Below are 20431 nucleotides of genomic sequence, written 5' to 3' on the forward strand. Positions count from 1 at the left end.
AACTTAAAGCTGTGTACACTCTTCAATCCTGGCATGTTTTTTTTTTCGTTTTTTTTTCTGTACCTCTCTCCGGTCGAGGGCTGCATACTCTGCCTCTATGCCCTCCGCCTCGGGGGCAAGAGAGAAGACCATCTGTGACTCCAGGCACAAGGCCAGATCCTTGTGGTGCTGCTTCTCGGCACAGTCACATGGAGTCTCGCGGTTTTCGTTCTCCGCAAACAGGTCCGCTTCTCTCTGCACTAGGAACTGAGCAAGGGGAAGAAAGAGGAGAAAGGTTTTTGTTGAATAGTGACATGCACACAGCGAGGATGGACGCATCCTGTAGTCTAAAAGTGTTTGTTAATTTGTGTCTTCTGTGAAGCACACTGAGTTTACATTTGAATGAAACGTGCTGCAATAATCAAATTGAATTGAATGGAACAGTGTAAAAGTCTTCTGGTCACAGTAACTTTGTGAATTAAAATGAAAAGACGTAGGATGTCATTCCTACATATATACAGGGATCACTATTTACCCGATTCTGCACCAAATCTCCGCCGTCAACTTTTTTAACTCTCCAAAAAGAACGAGCAGAGAATAAAGTTCATTAAGTTCTTGATTACTTCCTAAGTAGAATTTAAATAAGCTGCAATGAAGCAAAAGATAAAAAAAACTCTTTTTAACTCTATGAATATGTAATTTTAACTACCCTTTTTTCACTTACGTCTTTCCGTAATTTTCCAAAGTTTTAATTGAATTAAAATCAGCAATAACAACATTCAGCAGAACAACTTTCCAATTAAAATGTAGCTCATGCAGTGAATAAAAATGTGACAATCTTTCGTCAATTATAACGGCATGGCTGAATCCATCATCAAAACAAACTCGAAGTCCACTTCAGAATGAACGGCAGGTCTTTACAGGCAGACAGAGAGTCTCAGTCGTCGTGTATCCATGGAGCTCTTCCTGCTGCACGGGTTAATAAAGGTGTTTTGTTATCTTCCCCAAAAGACACAAGGAGACTGTTGTTAAAACATAATGGGATGTGATCACACCCTTACTCCGGGCTTTTCTTGACTCTATCTAGCACCACACCACACACAGGCCTGTGTTCGCCTAGTAGTTTGTTTGTTTTTTTTATTCATTTAATCATTTCTGTTAACATCAGGGTTACTTTGTCGGCTTTCTGTGAAGCACTGGATGTTATGACTATTAGTCATTCTTGAGATTATTTTGCATATGCCCGGGCCGCAAAATCTCTACAGGATTTTGGCCTCTCACCTCCACACAGTTCTTCATGCCTGAGGCAGCAGCGTAGTGCAGGCAGGTGTTTTTCTTGTTGTCGGTGGCATTCACATCAGCACACTCGTACTCTCCGTGATCCAGCTTTGCTCCGGTCCATGTCAGAATAATTCGCAGACATTCTGCCCGACGCTGTTGGTCTTCATATGGCCGCAAGATCCGGGGCTGAAGTGCCCCCTCCGAGGTCAGGATCCGGGGACCCATGCACAGAAGGTGCAGAGATGTCTCGTTGTGCACGTTGCGCTTGTTTGGATTGCCATCTTTGTTGAGGAGAAAATACCTGAAAGAACAAGACAAGAACGAGTTGATTTCAAAAGGATAAATCATTGTTAATCTGTCCGATTTGTTCAGAATGGAATCGAATGCGGTTGGCCTATTTGTTTAGTTTTTGTCAGGCTGGTAGCTGACGGGAAGAGAAGCGTTTGGAAACCCCTCCTATTCAAACACAGCACGTCTCATTCCTGAGAGCTGCTAACAGATGGCTGTGTGGAGAGACAGATGGGACGGAGACATATAAAGACAAAATGTAAAATTGTTATATTATGATGCAGCAGTACAGCTAAAGCAGCAACAATCGAATGCCAACTGAAGAATATAAGAAGTGCTCAAAAGGATTCTTCTGAACAGGTGCAACATTAGAAATATGAGTAACACCTTAAAGCTATTCAAAAAGCTGGACACAACTAACTAGCACCTCATCTTACCGACCCTCAGCAGCCAGTCCATAGACATGCGAGTCTGAAAATGTTTATTTCTTGTTATGATTTGATTTCAGTCTCATCCTGACCTGAGTAGGCGTGTCATGCCATGCCGAGCAGCATAGTGCAGCGGAGTGTTGTGCTGGTAGGACTCTCCGTATGTAGAGTTGGGATCCAGAGCCTCCTTGAACTGCGGGTTGCTTTCGTACAGTTGGCAGGCCAGCACCTCGTCCCCGTTGATGAGAGCCTTACGGAACTTTGTTGCTGTGTTCCCCATCTCTGCCTTTCTGTAGATCCGAGCTCTGTCTGACCCCGCGGCCTCTTAACTCGTCATCAAGCTGCTCAGGTCCAAAAGGCCAGCATGTTGAAAGTCCTGAAGAAAAAAAAAATAGAAAGAAAGAAGTGAAATTCCTTTCTGGTTGACTCTGAATCCAAGGCCTTACCAACTAAAAAAAGTGACTGAATTCCTCTTTCATCGAAAAAACTCAAGCCAGTTCTCCCAGATATGTCGTAAAAAAGCAGCACTTACTCCCTCTGAACGAAATGAACGATACTTGTAACTCCAAGGTGGCTCAAGCTGCTCTGCATCAAGCCCCCGTTTCAGCTCTGTAACCCACCTTCCTGTGTGCCTCTTTTTTTTCTTTTTTTTGGAAAATCTAAAGATAGTGCCAACAAGGCTCAAACAGAGAGAAGGACAAGACTTCCTCTGGCATCACCAGGAGCTTCCGCAACTCCGTGCCAACGACGCCCGTCCCACAGAGGCCAGGAGTCCTCGTGGAGCGTGATATCCTCGACTCACCAACGACACGCAGCGAGTCAGCATTTCGCCTCCACCAGAGTGCCATATGGTCAGGACTGTTTGGGCTATGTGACGCTTTTGTGTCATGTTGGTCTGCTTCAACACAAATAATGTAACATATCATTTCATTCAACCCAAATTATCAAAATGTATATATATATATATATATATATATATATATATATATATATATATATCAGATTGAATTATCAACATTATTGCACAGAGAACAACGGCCTCCCAGCCTTCTATTTTGTTCTGATCAAGGTGTGGTATCTTTAATAATTTCACAGAGACAACTATCTTAGTTGCAGGGATATTGATCAAACAATCAAATGAACAAACCAATAATCATACAGAACTGGATTATACACATATGATGTTCCTCCCCCGGGTGGATCTTCTTAACACTATTATTCAATATCTGTCACTCATATTGATAATCCAATGGATAGGTAACCTAAAGCATTACTAGCCCGATGTGAATAAGCTGTGTTGGCAGAGTAAATACAAAAATATCCACAACACCTTTCTAAAAAACAAGTTGTGAAGTTATGAATTTTCATCATCACACTTTAACATAATGAGTAAGATGATGAGGAAAATGTCAACATGTATACAGACAGTGAAACTACCAGAGGGGAAAAAAAGACAAGAAGTTGCCAGTTAAATCAGTTGACATGCCTAAATCTACTGAAGTCTACAAGAGTCCTGCAATAAATCTGACCTATAAGTAGAATATGATGCTCAGTTTTATTAAACCTACGGAGAAAGGCCATGCCCAATGTGTCATCATTTCAGAGAATGAACACTACTGTATTTTATAGAGAGGTAAAACGTGCCCTCTTATTTTTCTCAAAATGGGGTTGACAACACAATAGAAAAATAAATGTAAGTCCAAAAACAATACAACAACAAAAAAAACCCACATCAAATATGATTGAAGAGTTGCAAAAAAAGAGTTTACAAAATCACTGACACTATAAAAGTCGGTGAGATGAACCCATATGAAAACATGCACAGAATGAAGGTCTGCAGAGGAGCAGAAGATGGACTGAGACTCCTCCTCAGTCTCTATCTGATTGTGATCACCTGCATGATTTATTACGTATTCTAAGCAACTGAGTGTTGTCCACATAGATGTAAATAAAATGTGTGCATGCATTGCAAATGTTAGGATAGGGCATCAACAGTAGTCATCATTGCAAAAGGAACCACTAAAATAACATTAAACTACCTGATGATAATAATTTTTTAAACACTGACTTCAGTCTAGTTGTGCCACGTATCATCCTCCTCACATACGATCAGATGACAATGTCCCACCACAGGGAACACATGCAAACACCTTACCTCGGGTTACATAACCCCAGAGATGGTAACACATATTACATGATGGGCTGCTTAACTAAGTTAACGACACTCCCCCGTGACAGCGGCAGACATCAGTGGGCAGAGCGGTGTACCAGTGAGCAGCTAATGATGTAAACATGTAGCTTGCCACTTGTTACTAAACTCCTTCATGGAGGCCTTTCCTCCACGCTGTCCACTGTTTACCATTTAGCTAGCTCGAACCGACGTGTATGTGTCAGTGAGCTGTCTGCTTTCACACTCTGGTTTATAAAAAAAGACATTCAGCAACATACTGACAATACATGACGCGAGCTTTAACGCAGTCAGTGAGGAAAAGGAGCTTGTGTTTACCACAATGTTGACTGTTGCTCGCTGGCAGTTTGTTATTGAAAACGATAAAAACATCATGACGCTACCATCTGCGTTGGCTAACGTCAGTGCACGCGCGCTAACGGGTCAGCTAGCAAGCTAACCGCGCTGCTAGCCAACTTAGCTAACACTTATAAACTCACAGTAACAATGAGTAACAAGTATTCAGACTTACACAGACGGTAGACTTGGTCAGACCTCAAGTCTGTTGTAGACCTGATGCTGTGAATTAACCGTCATCCACTGGCAATATAAACAAAGGGGTTTTTTTGTCGTTATGTGAGGCGTTTCTTGTAAACTGAGTCAAACCATAAATAATGTGAGCTCAACTCTCCGATCATTACAGCATGATAGACGGGTTGCCAGGTTTCAGCACATCCCCCCAAAACAGTAGGAGAAAGTTGGGATTCTTTCTTTAGGCTGCGCGATTAAATGACATTTATACCCACATATTATGCTGCTACAACCCACATGAAAGCCCCTTTAATGTTTCTACCTTACATATTTTTTGTAAGCAATTCCTGTTAGTTTTAAACACTACTCTTTCTCACCTGTACAGACAATTCTTCATGTAATCGAGCACCCTTACTCGTGCCTACTTTTGTTTGCACCTTTTTTTTGTGTGTTTTCCTGTTTTTACTGTTTGCATTTGTGAAGCACCTTGTAACTAATTGTTTTAAAAGTGCTATACAAATAAAGACTTACTTACTAAAATACTGTTTTGATCTAAAACTGTTCAGAAGTAGTTTACAAGTTGTTTTCATCAATATGTATCAGATAAAACAACAAATAAGATGGTATGATAAAATCTTAAATTTTCCAATATCTCATTTATATTGCAGAGGATGTTTAATACAAACAGATCCTCTGTAGCACTAGTTTGTCTAGCTATTGATTTTAACATGTAATTTATATGTGAGGCTAAGATTTAAATAGTGTAAAAAAACAACAACTTCTGGGCAGTTTGAGTTTTAAATTTATTTAGGTTAAATGATTACAGCCTCATGGTCAGAGGAGCAACACTTGTTAACTCAAAGAGGGGGACTTCAGCAGAGGGGGGACAACATACAACACTGATACATCTAGCCTGATGTGAAATAGAACATTGGCTAATCAAGATGTTTTGGAAGTTTTGTTTTTGTTGACTTTAAATAAAGGGTGATTTGCAATGAATTAACAAGGCAATAAAGCTTGCTGTACCTCAGTTAAAAAAAAAACTTAAATTCATAAGGGTTGTAGTAGTTGTATGAATATTACCTTGATGCTTAAATGTTTCTGCGTAAACACTGATACAATGGCACAGCAAAAAACCCAGAAAATACCTTTCTTGGCCCATTCTGCCATATTTTAGCCATATCAAGACAAATGCATGATACATGTTAATGGAAAGGAGCTGACAATCTAAAAAAACAGCCACATCATTGTTTATATTGTTATTATGATTTTTTAAACAAACAATTACAATGCTCCTCCTTCAGTTCAGTTTTAAAAACTGTGTTACAATAGTGGCACATGAGAATATATAAAAATATGCTTAATTTACATTTTAACTGTATTTGCCAGATGGCTGTTTGAGTTTGACAAACTCTTCAAGTTTTAAGTGTCACTCCTGTCCTCTCCTCCCAAAGTATAGTTTGGCCTACTTTTGCTGTTGTATCTGAACTAACATGTCATGTTGATTTGGTTAAATGTTTTTTTTTTTTCAAGAAGACAGATGTTATCGTCCAAAAGACGTCTCCTGCAGTCAACATGTCTCCATGCTATTAAGAAACTCCATGACTCTGAATGGGAATTCACACAGGTCTGTCTGCCCTTTCATTTATCTCTCCATATGGTGTTTTGATGTCTAAATTGCTTATTTTGAATATCACAATAATGCATATTTAAGGAGGTTGTTTGTAGCCCACAAAATAATGACGTTTTATGCTTAGTTGCACTGACATTATAAATAATCTTCAAAATGGTAAATGTTGTTATTTTATTATCTATTGTGCCTGTCTATTGTGAACAAAGATAAGTTGAAATAACATCACCATATTTAGATGCTGTATTTATTTTTATTATATTAGATCGTTCAATCGTTAAGAATTACAGGAATATTGCTGGCATCTTTGCTACTAAGAAATACAGACTTATAGCGTAATTCTGAGTAACAGCCCACTACTGTAAAGTTCTTCACAGTATTCATACTACAAAATTACAGTTCATTGTGTCTCTGCTACCAGCTCTTTACTTTTATTTTACAGGAAAATTATTACAGCATATGAATTCTTTATGAAATGCTCAGCATCATGTTTCTTCATTATTAGGGTACACTTTAAAAGTCATTTAAGTCTGCAATACATGGAAACTTCCCCTACATCATTTCTTAATTTTGTTTTGACAGATGTATTCAAGTCGGTATCTCAAGTCAACAGGCCGCTATCGGAAATAATTTAGCTATGAGTACAACATTAAACCACTAGAGTGCGACAGAGCCCACAGAAACAAATTGTGCCTTTGCTAAACCACAAGATGTGCTTTCTACAAATGAATTATATACATGACACTCCTTTGACAGTGCATTAATAAAAAACAAACTTGCATAAAATAAATACAATAAGCATTTTAAACTTCAGCTTGTCTGTCACTGCTTGATTTAAATCATGCAAATGAATACATTAAATGAACATATTTACCCATTAGGTTGACATGTGTTTACACTTGAGACTTGAATAAAGACAATCTTAGATACTTAAAAGAACATGTGCCTTTTATTATCAAATAAATGAACATCACATGAATGTATATACAGCATATTAACTTAACATATTCAGGAGTGCACACCTTTCATATCAACAGGCCTTTAATAAATAATCTGTAAACATGTATCCTCAGTTTAAAGGCAGTTACATCAATGTATTCGCACAGAAAAGCATAGACATTACCTTTTTTTTTTTAAATGACAAAATCTTTTACCAAAGGCATTGGCACTTTCAAATAGAGGTCTGTGGAACTCTTTAAATAAGTGTAGATTGACTAGACAGGTTTTATAAGCACGGGATGTTAATGCTCATCATGCCACAAAACATTCTGATTTTGATATTACTTTAATGTACCCTTGAGATTAACTGTATCATCACGAAAAGGAAAATGACGACAGCTATTCTGATTGATCCAATGAATGTTCTTACTCATGATAACAGATGAAGAACTGCTAAATTAGAGATAAAGTGTTGAAAAGATCATGTATTCAAGGGTTTGTGTAAAAGGGATAGTAAGCTGCCATGCTTTTGGATGAAGCTGCTTCTTTGCTGTAGGAGCTACTGTTTGGTGCAGCAGAGGCCAAGTCCTCACACTTGATGTCAGCAGGTGAGTCCTCTGTACTAGGGCCATTAATGGTCAAGCGCCTTCGTTTGCAGGGTGAAGAATAAGAATCAGCTTTGTCAAGAGACTGAGCTGCCGGCTGTGTCTCTGTCCAGGAGGAGATCAGGCCTCCGCTACTGTTAACCTCTTCCTCTATCTGTGGTTTCACTTTGTTTGAGTCTTCTGAGAAAACGGCTGTGGGGCTGGGCTTGGGAGACCAAGGCAGGCTGTGAGTAACCTTCCTCTGGTATGCCGCTCTGGACCCCCACCCTGCAGACATGGTAGTAAAAGGAGATTCTGGGTAGTAGCTGAGAGCATGGGATGTTTGCATGGACAGAGATTTGATACCATAAGGCAGCAGGGAGCTTGAGTACTCCCCCTCATAAGGTGTGAGATCTAGCTTGTTGCTGGTGCTTGTACTGTTTCCTCCTTGCTGCATGGAGGTGACAAACCACCTCTGTGATGCTCCGTCTTCAGGCTGAGGTGAGAGGAGGTTGTTAGTCTGTGGCACGGCTCTCTCGCTGTTGTAGTAGCGATGCTGCGGGAGGTTGTTGACAAACTGGTCCTGGAAGAGGGGTTGCATTGTGTAGCGGGCGCTAGGGACAATCTGGTGTGCACGGGGAGAGGCGGTGGGTGAGGGGGTGAGGCGGTCGTGCTCTGGAGCTGTGTACATCCTTAAAGAACACCAATGAATTTGGGGTAAATGAGAGGACTGGGTAAAAAAACAGTTTAAAAATGTTTTTTTTAAATGAGCTGCCATACCAATATGATTTTTTTTTTTACAGTTGGTTAATTTGAAAAGGAAATGACAACAATATGAGACTATCAATGCAAAAACTTCATGTAGGCTGGTCCTGTTGTGAAACAATAATTATGTTTTGTTGCTTATGTTTATTGCTTGCATGCAAGTCTAACTATGAAGTAAAATACTCACGAATCATAGTTGTCTCTGAATCCTTTGGCAAAAGGATTGTGATCAATTTTCAGTTGTGTTATCTAGATAAAAAGAAATCAGCAGAATAGAAATAGAAGGGAAAACAGCAGAAAAAAGGATTAATGATGATTTTCCATTGAATAAGTTTCAATAAAAGCAATATATAAATATATTCGGGATTGTGGGCTGAGAAAATGACAATACTAAGCCAGCATGAAGCTCTTTAAAGTCATACAGAAAACAGGTAGGGTTGAGTTTTTTCATGCTCACATCAGTGTTCTGGTAAGCAGTGACTGCTATAAACTGGGTCTCTGGGAAGGTGAAGCTTTGAGTCTTCACGTCGTTGCTGATGTCCTCCACCCCATCTTCCACCACCTCCACGATATGCAGCCTTGGCTGGTACTTATGCAGTGATTGCAGGACTATCATCTACATATCAACAAGAAATGAACATTTTAACTATCCAGTCTGTTTTATGGGGTTTTTTTTTTTTTTTTTTTAACGTGCCCTAATTTTAGTCAGGATTTCTTTTTTTCCTAAAATATTTCCCAGATCGTGTAAAGTGGCTTGTCGCCAATTTAATGTGTCCTCAATTATGTCAGCAGCTTAATTTTATGTTACACGTTTGTGCAACTTCTGTGGACAGAAAGAGCAGTATATGAACGCAGAAAAAAAAGAATCCAATTGGAACAACATTTTAAAATTTAAATGACGTCAAACGTTAAATTAAATTGTGCGCGATAACGTTGTCACTGACGCACACTTTCTCCTGGCTCTGACATATTTTACAGTTTATTCAAAAATGAACAAGTCATACTGAAAAAAACTGTTGCTCTAAGTTCAATTAATTCAGTTAATGTATAGGTATCTGGTGTGCGTAAAGGTGTCGGGGTTTTTTGTTGTTGTTGTTAGTAAGGCATACCTGTGAAGTACTATGACTGTTCCCTTTGTTGTTGGTGAGTTTCAGTTTACTGAAGGAGATTTCTTGTCGCATCCAGTGCGCTCCTGTGTTTGGAGACTCTGGGTGGATATAGACTTTATTCCCTGCAATAAAAAAATAACAATGCAAATCTGATTTCAAAGTTTTTACGCATAGAAATAAGTCTCATTTTAAAGTTAAATATTTACTGTGCCATAAGAAAAGAAAAAAAAGATAATCGTGAAGTTTGATTTGGTTACAAATATGTAGGCATATGCAAACGTTTAATAGAACAGCATCAAACAAACGGACATTTTTATACTATTTAAAATCGACCTGTGTAAGTACTACCTTGGCTGCTATTGTCCGCCTTCCCACAGGTGACCCACTTGCCACCTTGAAACCTCCAGTGGTTTGGATCCGCAAGCACCACCTCCACAAACACGTTATAGTGTGTTGTCAGGTTCAGACCAGCGATATTAAAACTGAGGAATGGAAACATCCGTCTGCAAAAACAGCATAAAAGGAAATACATAGACTTCATTATGAAGAAGGTTTAATAGCTCACTGGTGAAATACATTAAATAATTTATTAATAAAGAAATGCCATCATAGTAAAGTTGCATCATTTCCATCTTTTCCTGCACTCTCACCTGCCCTGTTTGGTGATAATCATCTCGGTCTGGTGTCGGTGGAACTTAAGCCACAGCGGCCGGTTGCACAGGTAGACCTGGGCCCTCATCCCAGGGCCGGTTGTGGGTAAAGTTATGTTGCTGAGAGCAGACCCTGAGCCAGTGTATGGCGTGTAGATGCAGCCGGGGCCCTGGCCGAGCTGGTACGCCGAGCTGAAGTGACTGCGGCTGGCTGTGGAGGGAGAAAATCCCGCTGGTGGCAATACGGATCCCAGATGGAGAGAAGAGGGGTACCTGCCTGCGCTGGACGGGCTGTAGACCGCCCCACTGGGAGTGTATGGGATAAAGGAGCAGGGGTTTGGTGTTTCTGGACTGTGTTTGGAGACAGTGGGTGGGATGTAATAGCGCTCAGCACCCATCCCATGCTCTGTGTACCTACTGCCAGCAGCCGGGTCGTCTCCATCCACAGCCGGAGATTTACACCTCTCAGCCACTGCTTCCTTGGTAGAGGAAAATGGGCTGTTTTCTCCTTCACCCCCCAGCATGATCAACTTTTCGTCTTTACCCAGATTCGATGCAGAGTTGAAAATGCTTTCTTCGTTCCAAGTTAAGACCGATATTTCCAGTATCTTCCTCCCTTTCACCAAACACGTTTTATGCCAGGTTTCCGAGAAAAAAGGCTGGATTCCTAAAACAGAACAAAGTAACAGTTTATGGTTAAGAAGAACCTATCCTATGAACACTCGTATCAGCACACTTACAGGGCCTGTTGGAGCCACGCTCTCAACATGCGCGTAAACGAAAATAAAGCGAGGTGGAAAGTGGAATTTATGTGAAAGCCGAAAACTTCTGGAGGCGTATCGGGGTGTGGCTGTGCACTATTTTTCAACCTTGACTTGTTGAATTCAAATATTGTAGTCTTGTAAAAAATCATTGGCTTTTTTATAACTTCAAATGAAGTCACATTTGGCACAGGTGTTCATTGGTCGATTTTTTTTCTTTGTTTGGAGATATTGTTCTGGAAAATCATTTTAAAACAAATGTGAAATTGAACTATTTTTTTCTTTCGTAGACTATTACATTTCTAAAGGGAAAAACATTTTGAGCAGGAGGGGTTCCAATTTCTTGTAAATCATATGACAAACTTTAAGTTAAGCACAGATTTTTGTGGTGTGAAACTTAACTGAAAGCTCGCCCACGATGCTTAAAATTCATGGCCCATGAGAATCAGAACAATGTAGGCAAAACCACTCAATTTTCAGTTCAACAAATAGTAATATATTGCATTTGTATCTATTTATTTTAAAGGGTAAACCTGAGTCATTGTAAGACAATAACCCGTTGAATATAACGCTGACATTGCTTACATTTTTTATGGTAAAGGAAGTGAAAACATTTGCTTTCTTTACAGCAATACAAGCTGTGCAGTTAATCCTCTAATTTTATTCAGAGATAATGAATTTGCATTCATTCAATTCGGACGCGTCCCAAGAGGAGACCCGACTTGAAAAAGGAAAATAGCTAATTATTTTTCCGTGTGAAGAAATCTGTGATGTTTCTTGGATCCGACATTTCAATATGACAAAAAAATAAATAAATAAAAAAATATCCTATCGACGGGGGAAAAAATTAAGTAAAACCGCAGAAAATAAATCTTTGTATAAAGAATTAACATGACATCAGGTGGCTTAATTCCCAATTAATTACACCTATAGTAGATAAAAAAAATACAGTTGGATGTCTGTATATATATATTTTTTTAAAAGCAAATGTTTCACATGACATTGTTCTAAGAGGTTGGCATCCAAATACCCCCTGTAACAAATAGAGATACAATAAAAACAAGAACTTACCTTGCGATTCTTCTTGGTCAAATCAAGAAAACATATGTTTTTTTTGTTTTTTTTTAAACTTACTTAGGCAACATTTACGTGCCTAATAACGTGCAAGTCTGAGTCCATACCGGCACATGACATCATGTTGTGTTTGGGGCTGAGGAGGGAGTTTGAAATCAAGCCTGAGCCATGTGGAGGCGGACTGATCACAGAATAGAAGCGCACAGCTCTCTTCTTGTGGCCATGACGCACAGATAGCAGCCTATTATCAGATGCTCTTCTGATCTCCAGGGGAGGGGAGGGGGATCCTCAGCATCATAACCGATGGGAATAAGAGCCAGACTCCCAACCCACCATCGTCTCCAGATCACTGTCCTCACAGTAACATCATCAGGACATCTTTTTTATTTTTTTTTAATCAGGCTTCCAGAGTGAACATATAAGGCTCAATGATAACCTTGCAGTACCTATATGGAGCTTTAATTTCTAGGAAAGTGGCTCAAGACTTTAAAGCACAAACTTTTAGCACACTGGCAACATTTTCTTCAAAACACCTAAAAGCACAAAACGAACGTTGCCATTTTATGTACAATCATGGTAACTTTGATTTGAACTTCTTTAAGTAAAATAAGGACTTGAACAAGATGCAGCAGTATTTTCATAAAATACAAATAAATTGGACACTTGTGGACTGCACTGGAAGAAAATACATACACAACAAATTAATAAACCAAACTCTAGATTTTAAAGTTGTTTTTTTTTTTTTAAAAAGCTGACCAAATAGAGCGTGTTAAAGGAACACATTATTTGTTTGACTTTTGTATTCTTTATGAGAAGATCCACAAGTTAAAGCTGGCACACAAATCATTGTATTGTCAGTTTCTGCCAAATAAAGCTCTATGCTGTGCAGTGCTGATGAAAAATGTTCTTTTTTTTGCCCCAATATACATCTGAGTTTGCCACAATAGCACAACAAATTTACAGATGATCAGGGACACTCATTTCAGACTGTTTCCTCCTTGGCGTGTTCTCAGCCTACTCCCTCAGTTCAAAGGAAACACTTTAGACTTTAAATAGGGCCGTATGAATGTGTTGATAGGGCTCCTTTCAACAATTTAAAGACCCGCTCTCCTCTCAGGACCAGACGATGCTCAGCTGCTGCTTGAGGGGAGGTTAGCATAATAAAGACAGTGAGAGGGTTAATGAAGCAGGTCGCTCCCTCTGAGATGAACACACTGCACATCAAACAAGGCAGATCAACTATTTGGGTAAACAGTTTGAACAACAAATGGTCTGAAAGTTAAATCACCACTGATTGCACTGATAAACTGATTTAGTTGTTTGATTGTTCCAGGAAGTCATGAATATAAAGTGGGAATTCTTGTTTCAGTGGTCCTGATTTCTCTTTCTTGTCTGTTTCACCCTTTGCCAAGATCATGGTGGTGATGCTTCTTATGTTCAGTGTTTAAATGTGCTATAAAATGTGTTCTCACTGTGAGGTTTTGATTGAAAGTTCTTTTGAGCTTTCTCTTTCTTTATTAAGCAGCTATCATTATGACACACATACATGGGTGATCACACTAAAACCAATGAGTCAGCAGGGGAAACATTTCGAGTTTCATAACATTTCTACCTAAGCCTTGATTTGTCTCAGCACAGAGGCTTGCACTTGCTCTGCACTGTACAAATACACTGGATACACTGACCTTCCTTCAGAAACGTCTCAGTCCACACTCCACAAACAAGAAATGATGTTTAGCTTACTGTCAGTGGACCTGGATGCAGAGTTTGACACTTTAATACTTTTCATGTTTTATTTGCAAAGCTTTCATGTGTCCGTCTGAATTGATCACACAAACATTCAGGATATGTTTACGTCAAAAGTTTGGAGCTAATCAAAGACTGACTTGAAACGTTTCCAAAGTGTGATGTGGAAACTTAAAGCCACCTGCTAGTCCTTGAAGCCTTTCATGCCATTTACTGTCACTATAATGCCTTAGAAACACAAATAGAAGATGTTTCACTATTTTGGCTCAGGGTTTCATACATTTTCTGTCATTAGAATTCCTGAATATTTTGACTTTTGACATCATTTTTTTTATCTTGGTCGCTAATGTAGATATTGTGTGTCTGATATACTTGTACCTTATTTCATGCAGTTTGTATTATGGTTATTCATTGTGTTTCAGCCATACATGCAATTTACTTAGCAGATGTTATCATCCAAAGCAATGTACATCAAAGAGTAAAAACAACAAAAGCAATACTTGCTTCTACTAGTACTAGCTCTACTTATTGTCTTTTACATTGTTCATACCATTTTGTAATGTAACTTTTGACAGGTGTGTTTATTTACTCTCCTTTAATGAATGAATGAAATTTTATTGTCTTTTTGAATCTCTTTTTTGAGGGTCATCTGTGGGAAATTAGCGACTTGTTAAGTCTGGTGCAACCATCGTCTACTTTTTCTTTGTATAAATAGTCATGGTTATTGCATACTGTCCTCTGATGAATAAAATACATGGAATACCTTCATTTAAAAAAATAAAGAACAGACTGATCTATGCATGTTTAGGACTCCTTGGCCTAAAAACGTTTTAAAACAATAGTGATCTTTCTTCAGTTTACGCATACAGGCTAATAACCATCGCTATTATACCAAAGCCATCTGTATTGATGAGAACATGAAATATCAGGATATTGTCAGTACTGAAAAAGTAAATCTAAAAGAATCTACTACTGTACATCACATTTTTCTGTTGGGTTATAATGTGTTCATTGGGCAGCCTGTCTGCATAATGGCCTCTCTCCTCCCTCTGTCACGCTCGATGAGCAGCTTCCCCTAGCTGTGCTTGCTTTTTGACACGTCTAAAGGGCTGTTTCTGACATGTTGCCATCCTGCCGGCCACCCCTCCCGCAGTGCTCCTGCCAGGCAGGAGGAAAAAGCTGGTGACCTGGCCACTGCCGTCCTGCCCTAGGCCACTGCCACCCTGCTGGCAACAGAAGGTCTATTGGTCCGAAGCCATGGCAGGAACTCTACTCGCCGCTGCTTGTGATGTCACGACATACACACTGTGAAGAAAGAGTTGTGATTGGCTCTGAAGGTTTGCCTTTCTCACTTTCTGGGAAATACCCCCTCAACAACTCACAGACAGACCTAATTAATTAGCAATTAATCACCTTTGATCAGCTTTCTGACCACCTGAATGATCGGCTGCCTTCTCTGATCTCAAAGAAAACAAGACACATGATCTAGTCTAGTCTGAGGTCATCTGAACATTTGCAATTTAACAGTTTTTACAGCTCATATTTTACTTCCTTTTGTTAATTAGACATCAGTGCATAAAGAACAGATTTCAAAGTTTTCTTCAGATCAAAACTGAACTTTCATCCTTGGACACAAATGAGGAGTTAGGAATTCAAAGAGAAAAAGATAGGTGTAAAATGTGCATGTTAATTATGCAGGAACATGTTTAGTCAGTGTTATTTAACAATAAGACAGTTTCAAATCTATTTGAAGCAAAATGAGAACTAAAAACACATCTCAAACAATTTTGTGTATTACTGATTATTACTGATATTACAGGTAATGTTAATAATTCAAATATGGGAGTTTTTACATCCGGGATTCAAATGGCAGAAGGTGAAGGTCCCTAGTGACCCACTTTCTCATCTCCCCCCCCCATGCGTACATTTATGGTTTGGTCCTACATCCTGTTAAGAGTAGCAGCAGGAGTGGACCATCACATTTGGTGCTCAGCGTGGGGGCGGTTGGTGAGCTGTCATGTTCCAGCTATCCCATGGAGATACACTTCTGCCTCTCCGCGAAGATTTGGTGTTTTCTCATTTGCATTTGCTAATGAGATCCTGTTTGCATGACTTTATATACTATCTCTGTGAATATCTCTTTACAAACAGGGTTACAGGTTAAATAAATCCTGTTTATTTTACCTTTATCTACCAATTAGTCCCACTGAGATTAAGGATGATGTCTTGTTGAGAGGGCTGACCAGGTAAGAAGCAACAAGGAAGGACAATGAGCTAACACATTCAGGGAACATCTCTCTGGTTCCCATATAATTATCTTATTGTTTTACATTTCTAAATCTCAAATTTGAAGAATTCAAAGACCATTTTTGGCATGCTCAGGTTTTGTGCATCTCTTTTGGAGCAACAGCTTTATTGCGTCTCCTATAGTAAAAGTTCTTTATGACAGCAAATTAAAGTTTAGCTTCTTATTTCTTGTTCCCCCCCCCCCCCCCCCCCCCCCCCCCCCTTGCTTCAAGAGTGCATACAAATTCACCATGACCACGTTTCAGAGCCTGCCCTTGCCAGTTCACCCTGATCACAACTTCACACAAGATTCATCCTTCTCTGAGCTTTCCTGAGCCAACATCCATGAGTCCCAAGTTCTACAAGTCTCAGGCCAATTAGAGCACTTCCTCGTTATCACCCAATCTGTACTGTTAAGAGTTCCTGCCCACCAATCTGCCAGCATCAGCAACCCCCCAAAAGCAGTCCCATTTTGAACTCAGGTCACAGTAATGAGCTACTCCCTTGATGTAGCCAAGTTCATTTTATAAGAGGACATTAATAAAACAAGTGAGGAGCAATATTCTCACCCTTTAAAGGCTGTTTAGCATTTGTTTCTTACTTGTCCCGAAAACTCAAATGCCCAAATCAACAGTTCAGAAGACCATCATTTTAATTTACACATATTGCATAACACTAGAGAAATTTTAGGCACATGATCTGATTTGGCTATCCATCTGTAGACACAACAGTATTGTTTCTCTAAAGCTTTCTTTTGGTGGTCATCGGGGTGTCTACCTGATTATTGGTGACTAACTTATGGTTCCTCCAGTTTTAGTTTCATTGTGGTTTAGTTTAGTCAGTAAAGCAGGCGCCCAGTAAAAGAGGTAAAGGTCCCACTCTTTACATTTCCTGTCTCTCTACTGCTGCCCTATCAGAAAAAGGCAAAGGCAAAACAAGTACAAAATACATTAAAAACACTACATGAGGCAGTTTGAAGTTAAAAATCTTCATCTCTCTGACACTAGTGTGAGCCAGGATCATGGTGGGAGGTGAGTGGCATCACGTCTCTTGACAGGCTGTGAGCTGAGATGCCTCTATCTTTAGCTCTTCAGTCCTTCATCGTAGTGTTGATGGAAACATTGCTCAATATGTATTATTTTAAAGGTAAAACAAGAGACTGATTAGAATCATAGAAAAATAGATGGATGTAAAAAAAACCCATAACTACACTGAAGAGCAATAAAAGCAAAAACTGGGTTGGGAAAGACAAAAAAAATCAACAACTGCATTACAGCATTGTATTCAATGAGATAAAGGCTTTTTAAACATATCTTTTCCCAGACTTAGTGGGATTTTATGGCTATACGTCTGAGCATCAATCAAATAAACAAGCACTTGCAAAAGAACAAATCCATTCTCTGTATTGTTCAGAACAGTGGCCCTCTCTCAAGCGGAGCGGAAATAATATTTTCTGCATTATGTCCTCCTTTTCAGCCAATCAGCAGGACCCTATTTTTTTCTCATATGGGGAATCTGCTGACTGTGGTATCACATTATGATTAACAATTTAACTATGATCCCCTTCTTTGCCCATTGTTATTCTACAGATGACTTAGAGTAAGAGTCAAATGCCAGCGATGGCGCGCAGGCTTCATTAGATTCATTGATTGATTTATTGTTTTCCATGGTTGTAATCACTTCCCCCAAGGTAATTTGTAAGCTCTTTATGGTTCAGAGGTATAAGCCTGAGAGTTAATTAATCGGCTTTGTTTAGAAGTTTGAAAGTAGAAAAGGCCTGTCTGAATTGGCAGCAACGAGCAAGGCAACAGTCCCTGAGATTTAGAGTTCTTTGTTTACCATGATTATTACTGGATGATCTACATATCTCATTCATATCTGGATTCATCTTCATCCTGTTAATTTGACTCATTGTTGTATGCAAATGTAGTAATTTGTTGCGTTCCTTGATGAAAACTGAAATTCTAGCACTAAACATAGTTAGCAGTTGACTATGATGAAAAAAAAGAATCCATCCCTGAACCCATATCCTTTGATAGACATCGTCATTGTAAATTGTTGATGAAACCGATACATTTATATTTTCCCCAATTAAAACAACTAAACGCATTTTTACAGTGCACTACCCCCTTATACCTTTTTAAAACTTATATTCATGTAAGCCACTTAAATCAGCCTTCTTTGTCATAAATAAATATGTAAAAGGAATTGCCCTTTTTAACTGATGTTAAGTATCATCACCCAAGATCTTGATAAAACTACTGATATGTTTGACCCTTTTCCTCTTCTCAGAAAGTGACACACTTCACTTCTCTTCATCAACAAGACCTGCGATATGGTCTGGCCATTGTTAGTCTTAAATGAAGTCTTGCTTGCTTTAATGGACTTTTTGACGGCATGTGAACGGGGACCGCTGTTTATGGGTTAAGTGCATCTTAATCAGAGCTTTAATCCAGTCATTAACAGAGAAACAAGAGGTGTTAAGGGGAGTGGAGAGAGCTTGATAATTGAGAAGCTGCGTCTTTGCTCCCTGTGCTTCCAGTGTGTGTGTGTGTGTGTGTGTGTGTGTGATGGTGAGGGCTCTGTGTGTGTAAAATTATCAGGAAACTTAAGGGTCGGAATGACAGAGACATTTGCTTGTCACACTTTTCATATTTACCTGTAGTTATTCGGTGGATCTGCAGAAGTGGGGAAAAATGCAAAAGATGAATAACACATGCTACAAAATAGAAATAACATTCCAAAAAAACTGTCATTATGTCTTACCATGCATTTGAAATCTGACGAAAATATATACCTCTACCAGAAATAGATTGATATTGTCTACAAAACATAGCTCCCCCATAACCGTCCCATTGCTCAGCTGTCACATTCTCACCAAGTTTTTCTCACTGTATATTTTAGCACCTATCCCCTGTGTGAGGCCTGTGTTCTTCAGTACCCCCCACTCTTGTCTCTCACACACACCGCATACTCACATACACATAGATGCATAGAGCATTGAACCAGCACGTCTATAATGAATAAACATCGCTGCTTTTATGTGGGGCTATTTGCATCATCCTTTGCTAGGTGTACTTTTCACCATTTTCAGTGTAATTTAACGCTGACATACACACACCTACTGATCCTATAAAAGCACTGTCAATTGCTTGCAAACTTTTAGTGCTAGAAAACCTTCTCAGAGAGGATCATTGAGAAAAAAAAATTAAAATAGTCCATTCATAATCTGTGGGAGATAAAGAAGCTCAGCTATATATGAAGGAAGACGGATATGTCTGTATAAAAATGTTTTTGAAATTTGGGGTTTGAATGTAATGTGTCCAATGTGATCTAGAATCTTATTTGATGTATGGACTTACCTCTTTTTGCACTAATTAAGGTTCAGCTTAAAGGGATACTTCACCCATTTACATGAAGCTGTGTATCATTAGAAACATGGTAGTAGTGTTGAATGGTCGTGAATCCAGCCCTCATTTTGCCCTGAGATGAGAAAAATGTGTTTTTCTTTGCTTGTAAGTTTTCTTCATGTGATGCAAAAAGCGTCATATTGCATCACATGAAGAAAACGTCCAGGCAAAGAAAAACATATTTTTCTCGTCTCAGGGCAAAATGAGGGCTGGACTCACAACCATTCAAAACTGCTACCATGTTTCTAATGATACAAAGCTTCATGTAAATGGGTGAAGTATCCCTTTAAGAGTGATAAATAATTTCATTGGAGCAATTAGTTGACATATGAACATTTTTTACAGCAGCTTGCTTTGATATTTACACCGTTTTCCATATGACCTAAACAGTAGATCTCTAATAAAAAAGGGATACGATAAAACATGATTAGAGATATTTGTTAGAAATTAATTAAATAAACAAATCCAAAATGCAGATGCCTCGAACCCTGGACACTTTATACGCTTATGCAAATGTTTTTGCGTCAATCTTTACTGTTTAAGTGAGAGAAAGGATAAACACTCCAGTTAGAAATGTGTTGGTACATGAGATCTTGATAAATCTCATCTTGGAACCATGTGAAATTGACTGACTTGGGAATCAAGCCTTTGTGCCCACAGGCAAAAACGAATGCAAAGGTTTGTGTGAATTTGTGTAGTTATATTGATGTGTGAAAAAACCTAATGACAAGACAAATACTACAGGCCAAGCCTTTCCTCTCCCAAAGATTAACCACACGCGTCTCTCCGTGTGAATGTGTGAA

The 20431-nt window shown here is 39.0% G+C and overlaps 2 protein-coding genes across 4 annotated transcripts in view; both read right to left on the bottom strand.

Annotated features, from left to right (window-relative positions):
- Positions 1 to 4920, bottom strand: part of LOC306824276 (ankyrin repeat and IBR domain-containing protein 1-like) — a 30530-nt gene extending 25610 nt beyond the window's left edge. The window contains exons 1-4 of one of the 3 annotated variants that reach the window (XM_079344356.1): positions 4676 to 4920; positions 2069 to 2352; positions 1261 to 1561; positions 64 to 246 (exon numbers count right to left, since the gene is read on the bottom strand). In XM_079344356.1, coding sequence (XP_079200482.1) covers positions 64 to 246; positions 1261 to 1561; positions 2069 to 2256 — 672 coding nt within the window. In that variant the 5' untranslated portion in view covers positions 2257 to 2352; positions 4676 to 4920. Of the gene's footprint in view, positions 1 to 63; positions 247 to 1260; positions 1562 to 2068; positions 2353 to 2508; positions 2851 to 4482; positions 4588 to 4675 lie in introns of those variants that run through there. The other 2 variants (XM_079344357.1, XM_079344358.1) reach the window with 2 other exon arrangements.
- Positions 4921 to 6651: 1731 nt separating this feature from the next.
- On the bottom strand, positions 6652 to 12369 carry LOC306824614 (eomesodermin-like). Its single transcript, XM_079344804.1, has 7 exons — positions 12184 to 12369; positions 10352 to 11018; positions 10050 to 10204; positions 9702 to 9823; positions 9050 to 9208; positions 8780 to 8841; positions 6652 to 8519 (listed from the first exon to the last, which is right to left on the bottom strand). The coding sequence occupies exons 2-7, from the start codon at positions 10873 to 10875 to the stop codon at positions 7733 to 7735; spliced, it is 1809 nt and encodes a 602-aa protein (XP_079200930.1). The 5' UTR covers positions 10876 to 11018; positions 12184 to 12369; the 3' UTR covers positions 6652 to 7732.
- Positions 12370 to 20431: the final 8062 nt, after the last annotated feature.

The sequence above is a fragment of the Symphodus melops genome (genome assembly GCF_947650265.1).
Source record: "Symphodus melops genome assembly, chromosome: 5".
Lineage (NCBI taxonomy): Eukaryota > Metazoa > Chordata > Actinopteri > Labriformes > Labridae > Symphodus > Symphodus melops.

Bases quoted from the DNA above. Each gene is read 5' to 3' on its own strand.
- LOC306824614 (XM_079344804.1), bottom strand. From the start codon at position 10,875: ATGCTGGGGGGTGAAGGAGAAAACAGCCCATTTTCCTCTACCAAGGAA. The intron at 9,824-10,049 runs GTAGTACTTACA...TTTTTATTGCAG, and splicing joins GGCGGACAATAGCAGCCAAG to GGAATAAAGTCTATATCCAC. The intron at 8,520-8,779 runs GTGAGTATTTTA...GTGTTCTTTAAG, and splicing joins TTCAGAGACAACTATGATTC to GATGTACACAGCTCCAGAGC.